We start from the raw sequence: 15,622 nt of genomic DNA, 5'->3' as shown, positions 1-15,622 counted from the left end.
ATATTCTTTTTGAAACAACCTGTATACTGTTATGCAGCTTTATGAATACATTACTGTTTGTTTTTGGCCTCAACAACAGTCTTGGTTTGGTGCGCGCCAGCGTGCAGCGAGTATTGTGTACCAGTGCGTGTCAGAGAGAGAGTCGCTGTGTGGACGGGTAGCTAGTTCGCGCATGATAGCAGCCTCCACTGGTCTGGAGTCTTTATCTTCTATTATGAATTGCCTTACGTGCAGCGCTCTCACTATGTTGTCTTCGTTCCATGTTCGCCGATTTCTGTGTTAACCAGCGACCGTCACAGACGTAATCTGAACCTGACAGTGCAACATCCTAAAGCCTAGTTTACACGACGACTTTGGGTTGCGCCACTCGTTGAGTGGAATGAGTTGCACGCAGGTGGTTTCATATTTGACTGTAGACACCAGTATACACTTCAGTTTTGTCGTTTCGTGAGTCTCTGAGTCGCGTCTGAAACATAGGTTTTGGCAGCTGCACGTCGCAAGAGTTGTGATGGAGATAAAGCTTGTTGCGTGGAATCGCTGCATAAGAAAAAAAATAAGAAACGTGTTTCGATTCCTGACTGTATGAAGAAAAGACGTCAGCTCGGTTGCTCAGCATCCTTGCTGACATACTTTATAACGTAAGATGCAAGAAGTTCTTTTAATTATCTTAGAATGTCACCATAACTGTTTCTTCTAAATAGCGCTAATTACACGATAAAGAATAAAGATACTGTAATGCATGAAGCTCTGTCGCCAGAACTTAAATTACATATCATATTGCGTACATTACAATCGGGAACACACGGCATACTACACTCCTGGAAATGGAAAAAAGAACACATTGACACCGGTGTGTCAGACCCACCATACTTGCTCCGGACACTGCGAGAGGGCTGTACAAGCAATGATCACACGCACGGCACAGCGGACACACCAGGAACCGCGGTGTTGGCCGTCGAATGGCGCTGGCTGCGCAGCATTTGTGCACCGCCGCCGTCAGTGTCAGCCCATTTGCCGTGGCATACGGAGCTCCATCGCAGTCTTTAACACTGGTAGCATGCCGCGACAGCGTGGACGTGAACCGTATGTGCAGTTGACGGACTTTGAGCGAGGGCGTATAGTGGGCATGCGAGAGGCCGGGTGGACGTACCGCCGAATTGCTCAACACGTGGGGGGTGAGGTCTCCACACTACATCGATGTTGTCGCCAGTGGTCGGCGGAAGGTGCACGTGCCCGTCGACCTGGGACCGGACCGCAGCGACGCACGGATGCACGCCAAGACCGTAGGATCCTACGCAGTGCCGTAGGGGACCGCACCGCCACTTCCCAGCAAATTAGGGACACTGTTGCTCCTGGGGTATCGGCGAGGACCATTCGCAACCGTCTCCATGAAGTTGGTCTACGGTCCCGCACACCGTTAGGCCGTCTTCCGCTCACGCCCCAACATCGTGCAGCCCGCCTCCAGTGGTGTCGCGACAGGCGTGAATGGAGGGACGAATGGAGACGTGTCGTCTTCAGCGATGAGAGTCGCTTCTGCCTTGGTGCCAATGATGGTCGTATGCGTGTTTGGCGCCGTGCAGGTGAGCGCCACAATCAGGACTGCATACGACCGAGGCACACAGGGCCAACACCCGGCATCATGGGGTGGGGAGCGATCTCCTACACTGGCCGTACACCACTGGTGATCGTCGAGGGGACACTGAATAGTGCACGGTACATCCAAACCGTCATCGAACCCATCGTTCTACCATTCCTAGACCGGCAAGGGAACTTGCTGTTCCAACAGGACAATGCACGTCCGCATGTATCCCGTGCCACCCAACGTGCTCTAGAAGGTGTAAGTCAACTACCCTGGCCAGCAAGATGTCCGGATCTGTCCGCCATTGAGCATGTTTGGGACTGGATGAAGCGTCGTCTCACGCGGTCTGCACGTCCAGCACGAACGCTGGTCCAACTGAGGCGCCAGGTGGAAATGGCATGGCAAGCCGTTCCACAGGACTACATCCAGCATCTCTACGATCGTCTCCATGGGAGAATAGCAGCCTGCATTGCTGCGAAAGGTGGATATACACTGTACTAGTGCCGACATTGTGCATGCTCTGTTGCCTGTGTCTATGTGCCTGTGGTTCTGTCAGTGTGATCATGTGATGTATCTGACCCCAGGAATGTGTCAATAAAGTTTCCCCTTCCTGGGACAATGAATTCACGGTGTTCTTATTTCAATTTCCAGGAGTGTATAAGGTACGGTTTTAGTTGGTGATGACGCTTTTTCATTAACACCATTAATTATTAACATTAAAAGTAAATAATTATTATCATTAACAGCAATAATTATTCGAAGCTGGATGTATTAAGAAGAGAATGGTTTGCAAACTAATCTCTTGAAGATAGATCTGTACAGTTGTAATATTTCAAAATTCTAACGTATGTGAATGGGGAGCACTGATGCGACGTTTTAAGTAGATGAATATTGAATTAAGAATGCAGCTTCTGAATTTGTATAGCCTTCCCTCCTGACTACAATATTCCTCAACAAAGAGTCGGCCAACTCGAACGGACGAGAGCATTGTCACAGCTAGAATTACACTTGCTTGCATTTTTCTTAATTCAGTTGTATATGTGCTCCTAACTCAATAAATCTTGCCCAGCAGCTCTGATGTTGTCAAACCATCTATGTTATGATCGCATATGACTGTCTCACGAACAGCAATATGTTGCTTATTTTTGTAATCATCATCACTGAAATCCCACAAACACCTATGCAAAGCATAGATATCCAAAAAGCGACCGTTATTCTCCGTTCCCCACTTCATATTTCAGTTTGTCTACACTCTACGAACCTGTGTAATCTCAAAACTCATGCAGCTAGTGTCGCTAAAATTGGAACACGCCGAAAGTGTTTACTTTCACCAACGAGCTCAGCAAAGGGCGCGCAGCGCGCATGCGCAGTGGCCTGCAACCTAGTGTCGTCGTGTAAAGTAGGCTTAACATCAATTAAAACTTACGAGCTCGCTTCCTACGCACCCTGCATGTTAAAGCATTTGAATTATACCCAGCGACCGGATAACAGGGTAGGAGCGCGTGGGAAAATTTAATATGAGTGTTTTAATGTTAATGTAGTTTTTGGTGTTTTTCCAGGCTGTATGACGTCAATCACGACGGCTGTATAACGAGACAAGAAATGCTGGAGGTGATTTCGGCCATTTACAACCTGGTGGGTGATGCCAAAGACGCATCACACACGCATCGTACGCCGCAACAGCACGTGGAGAGGATCTTCAAGGTACGTGACGCTTATCGCGTCAGTTCACTAAATTCTGTGACCTTAGTTCTCACTTGTTTATTTATAACTGCAACGCACTGCAGATGTAACCCTCTACATCAAAAGAATTAGAAAACACAGCTGTGTGAGTTATACAGACTCTGCTCTTCTCTTTTCAGAAACTGGATCTGAACCACGACGGCGTGATAACAGTTGACGAATTCATCAACTACTGCTCGGCGGTGAGTCTTCTAACTGATTTTGAATTTATCCTTCTCTAGTACTCAAACAGCTCCTCGCGCGTCAGTAACAACAGACTTTCTTTGCGCATTACGCCACATCGCTAAGCCAAACTTACACATACGCAAAATTCTGGTGACAGAATGTTCGACATTCTATGTGCAAGTCACTTCCATAATTACACCAAAACATCACATTATCAACACTTATTTGACATAATTGCTAATCTGGCTAATGAGATATATTAGGTGCAGCTGCACTATCAGTGCTTGCGTCTCTGTCTTATGTTTATACGAAAGGAACAGTTCGTAAAATACTGTCAGAGAGTGAGGACACTTGTATACCGACTATAATTAAGCATGACCCACCTACTGAGAAGTTCGGTGCGTGCACATGTTAGTTGCAGATGAGATGATTACTATCTCATCCCCTTTTTTTAAGCCACCACTATTCTCTTAGTGACAAAACATCATTCTAATTATTGTACCCTATACTTATTTCATACTTCTTTTTTTGGGTGGGGGGGGGCGGAGGGGGGGCAGACGGAAGTCATCAGTTGTCTGACGTCTCAGACTAACACTTACCCCAGCATCCTCGATTATTTGTCGGATTTGTTCTACTCTCTCTACCTTCACTTTATTGAAACACTATCTGACAAATCCGCCATTGCCCGGGTATTCATTCTGCCTATTTTCTATTGGAAACGAAAACAAAATATGGACTGTGTTTCTAGCGAAATATCGAAAGCATTTTATTTCCATGTAAGCCCTTTTGAAATTACGAAACAGTCGTCAAAGAAATACGTTTATGTACAAATTTGTAAATACAGTATCCAGGTAAGGAAGCATGATATCCGACAGTTTCTGAGCGCTGTGTGCAAATGGTTCCGTGTCTACAACGCGATTTTGTAAACGTCTCTATGGCAACGTCTCCTCATATATCTACAGATGGCAATTGTTTCCGCGTACAGCCGTTTGCACTTCGCATTTGAAAGCGGTTAAACGCGCTGCCCGGTGTCAGGGATTTTCTTAAGTTAACTCCACTGTAGGAGTGTCTTAGCAGTAAAGAATAAGTGCAGGCTGACTCTTACAGAAAAGATAGCAGCAACCAGACAGCTTTTATAATGCTATTTATTTAGATGAATTGTCAAACTGGCTGGTTGCTGTTATCTTCTATAAAAGAATCAACCTGTGTTCTATACGGAGCCAAGGGCTCAAAATGTCAGTTTTCGACAAAATAGGGTAAAGAACAGATGTATTACAACTTCATGCATGGAGCGACATTTTTTCACGCATCTAAGTATTTAAGTCGGCATATGTCTTGAACTTGTGTCGTACAATGTCATATTTGTGTAGGTACAGCCGGCCGCGGTGGTCTAGCGGTTCTAGGCGCTCAGTCCGGAACCGCGCGACTGCTACGGTCGCAGGTTCGAATCCTGCCTCGGGCATGGATGTGTGTGATGTCCTTAGGTTAGTTAGGTTAAAGTAGTCCTAAGTTCTAGGGGACTGATGACCACAGATGTTAAGTCCCATAGTGCTCAGAGCCATTTGCACCATTTTTTTGTAGGTACATTCAATGATATATTTGGATATTCTACAAAATGTGTTGGGAATAGAGTCAGTAGCAAAGAAAGAAGTAATAAATTTAAACGTCATGCACAATTTCTCAGTTTTTCACGCGTCTCAGTGTTTATGACGTCATGCCTGAACTATGATATGCAGGTGATCCTTTCCCAGACAGCGAGACAGTAATGGCTACGTGCACAAAGTTTGGTTGAAATTGGTCCAGTGGTTTAGGAGAACATGTGAAACACATACACACACAGACACACACAGCGATTTTTATAATATGTATGAATATAATTAGCAAATAAGTATTTAGTAGTGCAGGGAATTTCCTTTTTATACAAGGGCCTCTTAATGTATATTCATTGACACTGTCGTGGAACTGAACCACAACATGTATTTTATAGTACGAGTCCCCTTTATTTTGCTGTATTTTAATTCTGACGTAAGCTGCATAACTTCTCTTTTAGCTTTCAAGCTTTATTGATTGCTTAATTTATTTACACGTACAAGAACGAATAACTCGGAAACGTGAAAAGTGGTTTAATTTCCACTTCTGCTTGCGATGAAGAGAACAGACCTTTGTACATGAGATGAAGGTGATTAAATGCTCTCAAAAGAAGATTATCTGTAGCTATTGATCGTGTTACGCAAGTGAGGATTTTCGTGATATTCGTAGTTTACGGAGAGATATGTTGATAATTTTTCCTGTAACTGTCCCGGTTATTTATGAGCATGCTGAATGGAGCGAATGCGAGAAAGTACGAGGTATCAATAATGCATCTGAATATTCCAATGAATATTCGTGCAGTGCGTAGCAGTAATCAAAAAGTCTCAAGCAGCACTTTGACTGTAGTCTGCATCTTATAAAAGAGGAAGATATTTATCTCTGAGCACTTATAAATGTTTCAACGTCTTGAGTATCTCGTTTCTACTCCGTTTCGACAAACAGATGATGGAGTCACTTCGCTCAAATAAGCGTGGGGAATCGGAAAGCGTAACATTCTGAAGACATTTCTGATGGAGATGAGGACTATAAATTTCACTCAAGCAAACAGGAGAAACGGCATATGTGCTTTGTAGAGATGGTGATGATATGCGCACCAGCCTTCTCTGTGATTTTCATGGACATTCTGCTAAGAACAGCCTTTACGCCTGGCTTTACTTCACAACTAGGATATGAAAAGGTGGTAGAAGATGAGAGGGGAGGGAGACAGACGTGCAAGAGTAAAGCGTATCGTCTTTCTTCGTGTTATTTAATCTGTATACAGAGCAAGCAATAATGGAGAAATTTTGTAAAGGGATTAAAGTTTAAGGAAAGGAAATAAAAAATTAAGGGTGGACGATGACACGTAATTCTGTCAGAGACGGCCAAGAATTGGAGGGAGGTTATAAGAGAAGTTATAATTCGAACAAACGATGTAAAACAATGATAATACACTCCTGGAAATTGAAATAAGAACACCGTGAATTCATTGTCCCAGGAAGGGGAGACTTTATTGACACATTCCTGGGGTCAGATACATCACATGATCACACTGACAGAACCACAGGCACATAGACACAGGCAACAGAGCATGCACAATGTCGGCACTAGTACAGTGTATATCCACCTTTCGCAGCAATGCAGGCTGCTATTCTCCCATGGAGACGATCGTAGAGATGCTGGATGTAGTCCTGTGGAACGGCTTGCCATGCCATTTCCACCTGGCGCCTCAGTTGGACCAGCGTTCGTGCTGGACGTGCAGACCGCGTGAGACGACGCTTCATCCAGTCCCAAACATGCTCAATGGGGGACAGATCCGGAGATCTTGCTGGCCAGGGTAGTTGACTTACACCTTCTAGAGCACGTTGGGTGGCACGGGATACATGCGGACGTGCATTGTCCTGTTGGAACAGCAAGTTCCCTTGCCGGTCTAGGAATGGTAGAACGATGGGTTCGATGACGGTTTGGATGTACCGTGCACTATTCAGTGTCCCCTCGACGATCACCAGTGGTGTACGGCCAGTGTAGGAGATCGCTCCCCACACCATGATGCCGGGTGCTGGCCCTGTGTGCCTCGGTCGTATGCAGTCCTGATTGTGGCGCTCACCTGCACGGCGCCAAACACGCATACGACCATCATTGGCACCAAGGCAGAAGCGACTCTCATCGCTGAAGACGACACGTCTCCATTCGTCCCTCCATTCACGCCTGTCGCGACACCACTGGAGGCGGGCTGCACGATGTTGGGGCGTGAGCGGAAGACGGCCTAACGGTGTGCGGGACCGTAGCCCAGCTTCATGGAGACGGTTGCGAATGGTCCTCGCCGATACCCCAGGAGCAACAGTGTCCCTAATTTGCTGGGAAGTGGCGGTGCGGTCCCCTACGGCACTGCATAGGATCCTACGGTCTTGGCGTGCATCCGTGCGTCGCTGCGGTCCGGTCCCAGGTCGACGGGCACGTGGACCTTCCGCCGACCACTGGCGACAACATCGATGTACTGTGGAGACCTCACGCCCCACGTGTTGAGCAATTCGGCGGTACGTCCACCCGGCCTCCCGCATGCCCACTATACGCCCTCGCTCAAAGTCCGTCAACTGCACATACGGTTCACGTCCACGCTGTCGCGGCATGCTACCAGTGTTAAAGACTGCGATGGAGCTCCGTATGCCACGGCAAACTGGCTGACACTGACGGCGGCGGTGCACAAATGCTGCGCTGCTAGCGCCATTCGGCGGCCAACACCGCGGTTCCTGGTGTGTCCGGTGTGCCGTGCGTGTGATCATTGCTTGTACAGCCCTCTCGCAGTGTCCGGAGCAAGTATGGTGGGTCTGACACACCGGTGTCAATGTGTTCTTTTTTCCATTTCCAGGAGTGTAGAATGCTATCGAACTAAATCAAGCGATCATGAGGGATTAGACTAGGAAATGAGAAACTGAAAGCAGCAGATGAGTTTCCTATTTGGGCAGCAAAATAACTTATGATTGGTGCGACAGAAACGATATAAAGTGGAGACTGATAATTGCTAGAAACATGTTTCTGAAAAACAGAAGTATGGAGTGTTAGAAAGCCGTTTGTGAACTGTAACCTTATTCGGAAATGGTGACGAGTGTTCATCAGAGACAAGAGTATCTTCGGACGTTCCCCAGGGAAGTGTGGTATGAATGATCTAGCGGAGAGGGTGGGCAACAATCTGCAGTTTATCTGCTGATGATGCCAATGTATACGGGAAGATGTCGCAGTTGAGTGCCTGTAGGAGTATACAAGTTGAATTAGACAAAATTTATAGTTAATTTGATGAATGGCATGTAGTTCTAAATGTAGAAAACTGTTTGATGCAGATGATTAGGAAATACAATCACGTGATGTTGGAATACAGCATTTGTAGTGTTCCACTTGACACAGTCATGTCGAATGAATATCTAGACATAACGTTGCAAAGCGATGTGAAATGGAACGAGCATGTAAGGATTGTCGTAGGAAAGGCGATTGGCCGACTTCGGGTTATTGGGAGAATTTTGGGAAAGTGTGGTTCATCTGAAAAGTAGACCACATGTAGGATACTAGTACAACCTATTCTTGAGTACTGCTTGAGTGTTTTGGGTCTGCACCAGGTCTAATTAAAAAAAAAGACATCGCAGTAATTGAGTGACGGGCTGCTAGATTTGTTACCAGTAGATACCGTAAGGGTCTACGTGATGCACGCAGCCGTATGGTAGACAACACGCACTCGCCAGCTGGCCTATCTGGAATGCTGACAATTTGCTTGGTCAGCACACATGTGTCTGGCCGCAGTTCGATGCAGGGGGTAAGCGACTGGCCGCCGTCCGAAGGGCACCGTATTAACTAGCGCGGCCTCAGGCGCGAATATGGAGCCTCTCGATACGACCGTAATTAGGATGTCAGACACAGTGATGATGGGTGTGCATAACGTGCGTGTTTTATAATCAGCCTTTGTTAATAAAACTGTTTAAACTTACTTCTCGGTGTTTGCTTATTGCCGTACCTCAAGGACCCACTGATTACAAATCCTGACATATAATTCGTCTAATTATCAGCCAGGGTAACAACACAAACAACCCCTTATAATACAAACAACACGCAAGTATTACGGAGACACTTCACGAACTCAAACAGGAATCCTAGGAGAGAAAGCGACGCTTTTTCGAGGAACACGATTCGGAAAGCATAGAGAACCGGCATATGAAGCTGACTGCAGAACGATTCTGATGCTGCCAACGTACATATCGCGTAATGATAAGAGTTTTAGGGCTCGAACGAAGGCACACAGACATTCATTTTACCCTCGCTCAATTTGCGAGTGGAGCAGGAAAGGAAATGACGAGTTGTGATACAGGGTACCCTTCGTCATGCAATGTACGATGGATTGTGGAATATGTATGTACATGAAATCTGGACAAAAAACAGTACACAAAAGAAAAGTATAGAAACTTCTGAAACGTGGTACAACAGACTAATGCTGTAGACTGGGTAGCCAATTTAGATGCAGTGAACCAGAAAGGAAAAGTAAGACACCCCGAAGTTATATGAACGTGTGATGTCTGTTCTTTCGGACATTTCAGGAAGAGTAGACACCATGCGCTCATACAACTGATTCGCCTAGATGGGCAGTGGATCCACCTTCTTCAGTGCGAATGCAGAAGCACGTCCGACCTCCTGCGAGAATCTCAGAGAAAGTGGACGATGACCGCGGTTAGGTGACACTCGTTGGGAATGTGGGTCGGCTGTGACTCGAGCCGAGATAGTCGGCGCAGTTGCGATGAACAGTGACGCAGCGGTTAACGCACCTCCCTATTAAGCAAGAGATCGCGGGTTCGAATCCCGGTCTGGCACACATTATCACACGTCGCCGGTAATTCCGCGTAATGTCCCAATGCAGCTGGCATCAGTAATCTCTTTCCTTGAAACTTCCTGGCAGAGTGAAAATCTCATTCTGGAAACATCCCCCAGGCTGTGGCTAAGCCATGTCTCCGCTATATCCTTTCTTTCAGGAGTGCTAGTTCTGCAAGGTTCGCAGGAGAGCTTCTGTAAAGTTTGGAAGGTAGGAGACGAGGTACTGGCAGAAGTAAAGCTGTGAGTACCGGGCGTGAGCCATGCTTCGGTAGCTCAGATGGTAGAGCACTTGCCCGCGAAAGGCAAAGGTCCCGAGTTCGAGTCTCTGTCGGGCACACAGTTTTAATCTGCTAGGAAGTTTCATATCAGCGCACACTCCGCTGCAGAGTGAAAATCTCATTCTGGAAACATCCCCCAGGCTGTGGCTAAGCCATGTCTCCGCTATATCCTTTCTTTCAGGAGTGCTAGTTCTGCAAGGTTCGCAGGAGAGCTTCTGTAAAGTTTGGAAGGTAGCAGAGGAGATACTGGCAGAAGTAAAGCTGTGAGTACCGGGCGTGAGTCATGCTTCGGTAGCTCAGATGGTAGAGCACTTGCCCGCGAAAGGCAAAGGTCCCGAGTTCGAGTCTCTGTCGGGCACACAGTTTTAATCTGCTAGGAAGTTTCATATCGGCGCACACTCCGCTGCAGAGTGAAAATCTGATTCTGGAAACATCCCCCAGGCTGTGGCTAAGCCATATCTCCGCTATATCCTTTCTTTCATGAGTGCTAGTCTGCAAGGTTCGCAGGAGAGCTTCTGTAAAGTTTGGAAGGTAGCAGAGGAGATACTGGCAGAAGTAAAGCTGTGAGTACCGGGCGTGAGTCATGCTTCGGTAGCTCAGATGGTAGAGCACTTGCCCGCGAAAGGCAAAGGTCCCGAGTTCGAGTCTCGGTCGGGCACACAGTTTTAATCTTCCAGGAAGTTTCATATCAGCGCACCTCCGTTGCAGAGTGAAAATCTCATTCTGAAATCTCTTTCCTCTCCTCCCTCCCCCCCCCCTCCCCCATCACCACCTTCAATTTACATATAACGTCCTGAGAGACAATTTTCATCATTGTAACGTGGCACCTCAGAGACAGATCCTTCGACTTTTGCTGATATGACAGTGCCGACGTCATTAGTTGTTCCACAGTTTGCGTTGTATATCAGATTGTAGCCACAACCAATGTAATATGCCGCTGGCCCACACCATCTTGTTTCTTGCACAGCGCAGATGCCGATGTGCCTCTTTTCGAGTGCCTTACCTTAGCTACTTCGTTCCGTCGCAAGTCATAATCCCGACCTTCAGTATTGTTAGACAGAATGTAGGAGCTCGCTTGTCCTCTTTTTTATTTTTTTATTTTTTTAATCTAACTGAACTGCGTCCCTGTGGCTGCAAATATTAGGAACCAACAGAGAAATCCGGCGTTAACTGGGTATTCATTTTGCAATTTTCTATTAGAAACAAAAACAAAAAATGACTTGTGTTTTTAGTAAAGGGTGCCGCAGCGTTCATAGCCTAATTTGACTTGGGTAGTACAATGATGTACTGCAGGAATGCGCGCCAGCTCGTGACGCATTCGTGTACTAAAGAGCTGCCATTTCGAGTGTGACAGTGATATGGAGCGGTGGAGTGCACAGAATCGTTCCTTCGCTGTTGAAAGTTATTTCAAGAGTAACGACTCAGTCATAGCTACCCAGCGTCTATTTCGGAAACATTTCAACTTGGGACGTCATGGGAAAGTTCCAGATTGACGAACCATGTGAAATGGGTACGTGCGTTTCGAACAACAGGTTCTGTTTGCAATAGAAAACCGGGAAGAAGTGAAAGAACTGCGCGGACACCAGAAACCGCGGAAAATGTTCGCGCTGCACTTTTGCGTAGTCCAAAAAAGATCTGCTCGTCGTCATGCTGTGCCTATGTCCGATCGGTCATTCAGGAGAATATTGCACGAAGATCTCTATTTTCACCCATATAAGCTGCAGATTGTTCAGGAAATTAGGCCTCGCGATTAGATTTCACGCGAAACATTCTGCTTAACCATTCATTCATGATCTCATTCGCCAAAATCCACAAATGTTGCACACCATCCTGATATCAGATGAAGCCCATTTCGAGTTATGTGGCTCAATGAATAAACAAAATATGCGTTATTGGAGTGATGTAAACCTGCATGAACTGCACATCAAGCCCTTGCACAGTTCTCGTGTCACAGGGTGGTGTGGAGCTGCTTCCTTTCGGATTATTGGCCCTTACTTCTTTGAGGATGACAGCGGTGTGGCTGTAACTGTCACCACTGAACGCTACCTAAAGATGCTGCAAGACTTCGTTCTTCCCCAACTAGGTATGGTCGATGTGGATGTGGAACAATTATGGTTTCAGCGAGATGAAGCGACCTCGCATACAGCCAGAATTTGCATGGATTTCTTGCGACAGACATTTCTCCGTAGAGTAATTTCCCGTTTTGGTGACATTTCCTGGCCGCCTCGCTCACCTGACTGTTCATGTGCAGACTTTTTCCTTTGGGGATACCTGAAGCAAGAAGTGTTCCGAACACGTTGTGCCACCATTCCTGAATTGAAGGATCGCATCAGACTGCCGCCGGCAATGTCCCAGGGAATACGTTACGCCGAGTTATGGAAAGCTTCCAACGCCGCCTAGATGAATGTGTCCTGCAGAGTGGGCATCATTTGGCAGGAGTCCTATTCAAAAAGTAATCCACGCAATGGACAATGACTTACTCATTAGTAAATAGCATACCTTTAACTATTAATTTACATAAAAGGCAGTAAATAATTTACAGTTACTGCCTGATGGTGTGTTTTTAATATCCTACTATGAACGATGCCGCACCGTTATAATAGCGAAAAAATTATATTTCCTTATATTCATAAAGATACATTTGAAATTATGAAAGAGTTATACAAAGAAAAAAAATGTTCAAATGTGTGTGAAATCTTATGGGACTTAACTGCTAAGGTCATCAGTCCCTAAGCTTACACCCTACTTAACCTAAATTATCGTAAGGACAAACACACACACCCATGCCCGAGGGAGGACTCGAACCTCCGCCGAGACCAGCCGCTGTGGTCCATGACTGCAGCGCCCAAGACCGCTCGGCTAATCCCGCGCGGCCTATACAAAGAAATATACGCAATGTACAAATGTATAAGTAGCTCTACAAACGGCTATAGTTTTCGCCTGGAGTCATTTGCGCTTCACAGTTGAAAGTTGTCATAAGCGCAGCCAAGTGTCATGGATTTCCTCAAGCTGACCCAACTTTGTCTTAGTAGCAAAGAATAAAAGTATTATAACTTCATGCAAGATGCGGCATTTTTTCACACATCTCAGTGTTTATGACGTCGTAGTTCTTGAACTATATGTGGCACAATGACATACACCGACGAGAAAAAGTCGGAACCACAAGGAGGAGTTGCGCGACGTAAATGAAAGTTGGTAGGCGTATTTCGATATGTTCAAGGCGATGTCTAGTCAGATTTTGCAACAGTCGAATAAAAGTGGCACTAGTAGCGCCACTATGATGATGCATGTCAAGTTATATTCTCGCTGTAGCGGTCGTGAGCGTTAGTTACCTTTGAGATTGGATGGTGTGAATTGATGACAGCCAAGAATGCCTTTAAGACGACAAAGACGCCATTATCAACACTTCACTTACAAGGGGAGGCCGCCAATTGTGAAATTCAGATTCGATTCATACTGCGCATAATAAAAGCTCATGGCCAGAGGTGTAATGTGGCAAAGCACCAAGATGCACTTCTCAGCCGATGTCGAGAAAGTCGACAGTTAAAAGAAACCGTTGCGGTGAAATACTCTCTACGATTAATAATTTTCTACAGCGTCGTGGCGCAGCGGTAAGCGCTCGGGTTCGTAATCCGAAAGTCGCCAAGTTTTTTGTAATTCAAATATATATATACATATATATAACTGGCGACTTCGAACATCATTATGTTTTCTGCAAACAAAGTTGTATTTCACAAATGTTGTTAATTGTCTTCATAATGTTAACCACGTATAGTTAACGGAAGACGTAGAAACGATATTCCGAAACGAATACGTATAGCGTAAGTCAAACGTTCCAATTAGAATAGAGACCCCACGAACACAAATTTGCTGTGGCAGGTATGAAATATAAACTCCGTTACTCGCTCATTACACTTGAAGGACAGATGTTGAATGGGCCGAAACGAGCCACCGCATAACAGCGTAGTTGCCTGCTAACTTCGAAAGAAGGTAGATGCGGTCCCTAGCGCAACTTGTAACATCGTCGAAAATCAGTGCGGACGGGAGAGCTTTGGTCCACCCTGTTAAAAAAAAACGGAAAAATGGAGGCGGTACAATTGGAGAGCGATCCGCCTTCACCAACATGCATAAGCAATTCATTAATAGTTATATATATATATAATAATCGTATATATATATATATATATATATATATATATATATATATATAATCGTATATATATATAATAATCGTAGAGAGTATTTCACCGCAACGGTTTCTTTCAACTGTCGATTTTCTCGACAACGGCTGAGAAGTGCATCTTGGTGCTTTGCCACATTACACCTCTGGCCATGAGCTTTTATTATGCGCAGTATGAATCGAATCTGAATTTCACAATTGGCGGCCTCCCCTTGTTAGTTTCAATGGAGTCGTGTAATAGGGCTACGACAAGTTGGATGTTCCTTCTGCAGAAAGACCTGGCAGGCATGTAGCCACTGTACATGATTGCTGTCAGCTGGTTGTCACCACAATGTACGGTCGCAAGAAGACCGGACTCCGGACTACCAAGTGACACTACGAGAGGAAAGCCCACTATGTTCGGCGTATGACTCTCGCGCATTGTACTGCATCTGCAGCAGCAATTTGCGCAGAAGCTAGCACCTCAGCGACACAACGATCCGTTACAAATCGGTTATTTCAAGAATAGTTCCGAGACAGCCGGCCTCGGTGGCCGAGCGGTTCTAGGCGCTTCAGTCTGGAACAGCGCGACCGCTATGGTCGCAAGTTCGAATCTTGCCTCGGGCATGGATGTGTGTGATGCCCTTAGGTTACTTAGGTTTAAGTAGTTCTGAATCTAGGGGACAGTGGACCTCAGATGTTAAGTCCCATGGTGCTCACAGCCATTTGAACCGAGACAGACGCCCTGTAGCGTGCATTTCACTGACCTCAAACCATTGCCGTTTTCAGCTTCAGTGGTGTCAAGTGAGATCCCTTTGGAGGGCAGAGAGGAGCTCTATTGTGTTTTCTGATGAAAGCTTGATCTGTTTCCTTGCCAGGGATGGCCTTGTCTTGATTGGGAGGAGGCCTGCAACCGACCTTTCTGTGAGCTATAGTCAGTGAACTTACACCTGGAGTTATAGTCTGGGGTGCGAATTCGTATGACAGCAGGAGCACTCTCGTGGTTATCCCTCGCACCCTGACTGCAAATCTGTACGTCAGTCTGGTGATTCGACTTGTTGTGCTGTCATTCATGAAGAGCATTCCAGCAGGTATTTCCAACAGGATAACGCTCGCCCACATAACGCTGTTGTAACCCAACATGTTCTACAGAGTGTCGACATGTTTCCTTGGCCTGCTCGATCACCGTATCCTCTTCAATCCAGCGCATATGGGACATCATGGGAAGACAACTCCAGCGTCATCCACAAACAGCTTAACAGTCACTGTATTGACCGTCCA

The 15,622-nt window shown here is 46.0% G+C and overlaps 1 protein-coding gene across 1 annotated transcript in view; it reads left to right on the top strand.

Moving 5' to 3' along the window:
- LOC126474288 (Kv channel-interacting protein 4-like) overlaps positions 1-15,622 on the top strand; it is a 127,860-nt gene that overhangs the window by 87,837 nt on the left and 24,401 nt on the right. The window contains exons 4-5 of the mRNA XM_050101752.1: positions 3,139-3,283; positions 3,442-3,504. Of these exons, the coding sequence (XP_049957709.1) occupies positions 3,139-3,283; positions 3,442-3,504 (208 nt within the window). The remainder of the gene's footprint in view (positions 1-3,138; positions 3,284-3,441; positions 3,505-15,622) is intronic.

Source organism: Schistocerca serialis, chromosome 4 (genome assembly GCF_023864345.2).
Source record: "Schistocerca serialis cubense isolate TAMUIC-IGC-003099 chromosome 4, iqSchSeri2.2, whole genome shotgun sequence".
NCBI lineage: Eukaryota > Metazoa > Arthropoda > Insecta > Orthoptera > Acrididae > Schistocerca > Schistocerca serialis.
The sequence above is the reverse complement of the archived record's forward strand: the minus strand, read 5'-3'. Positions and strand labels throughout refer to the sequence as shown.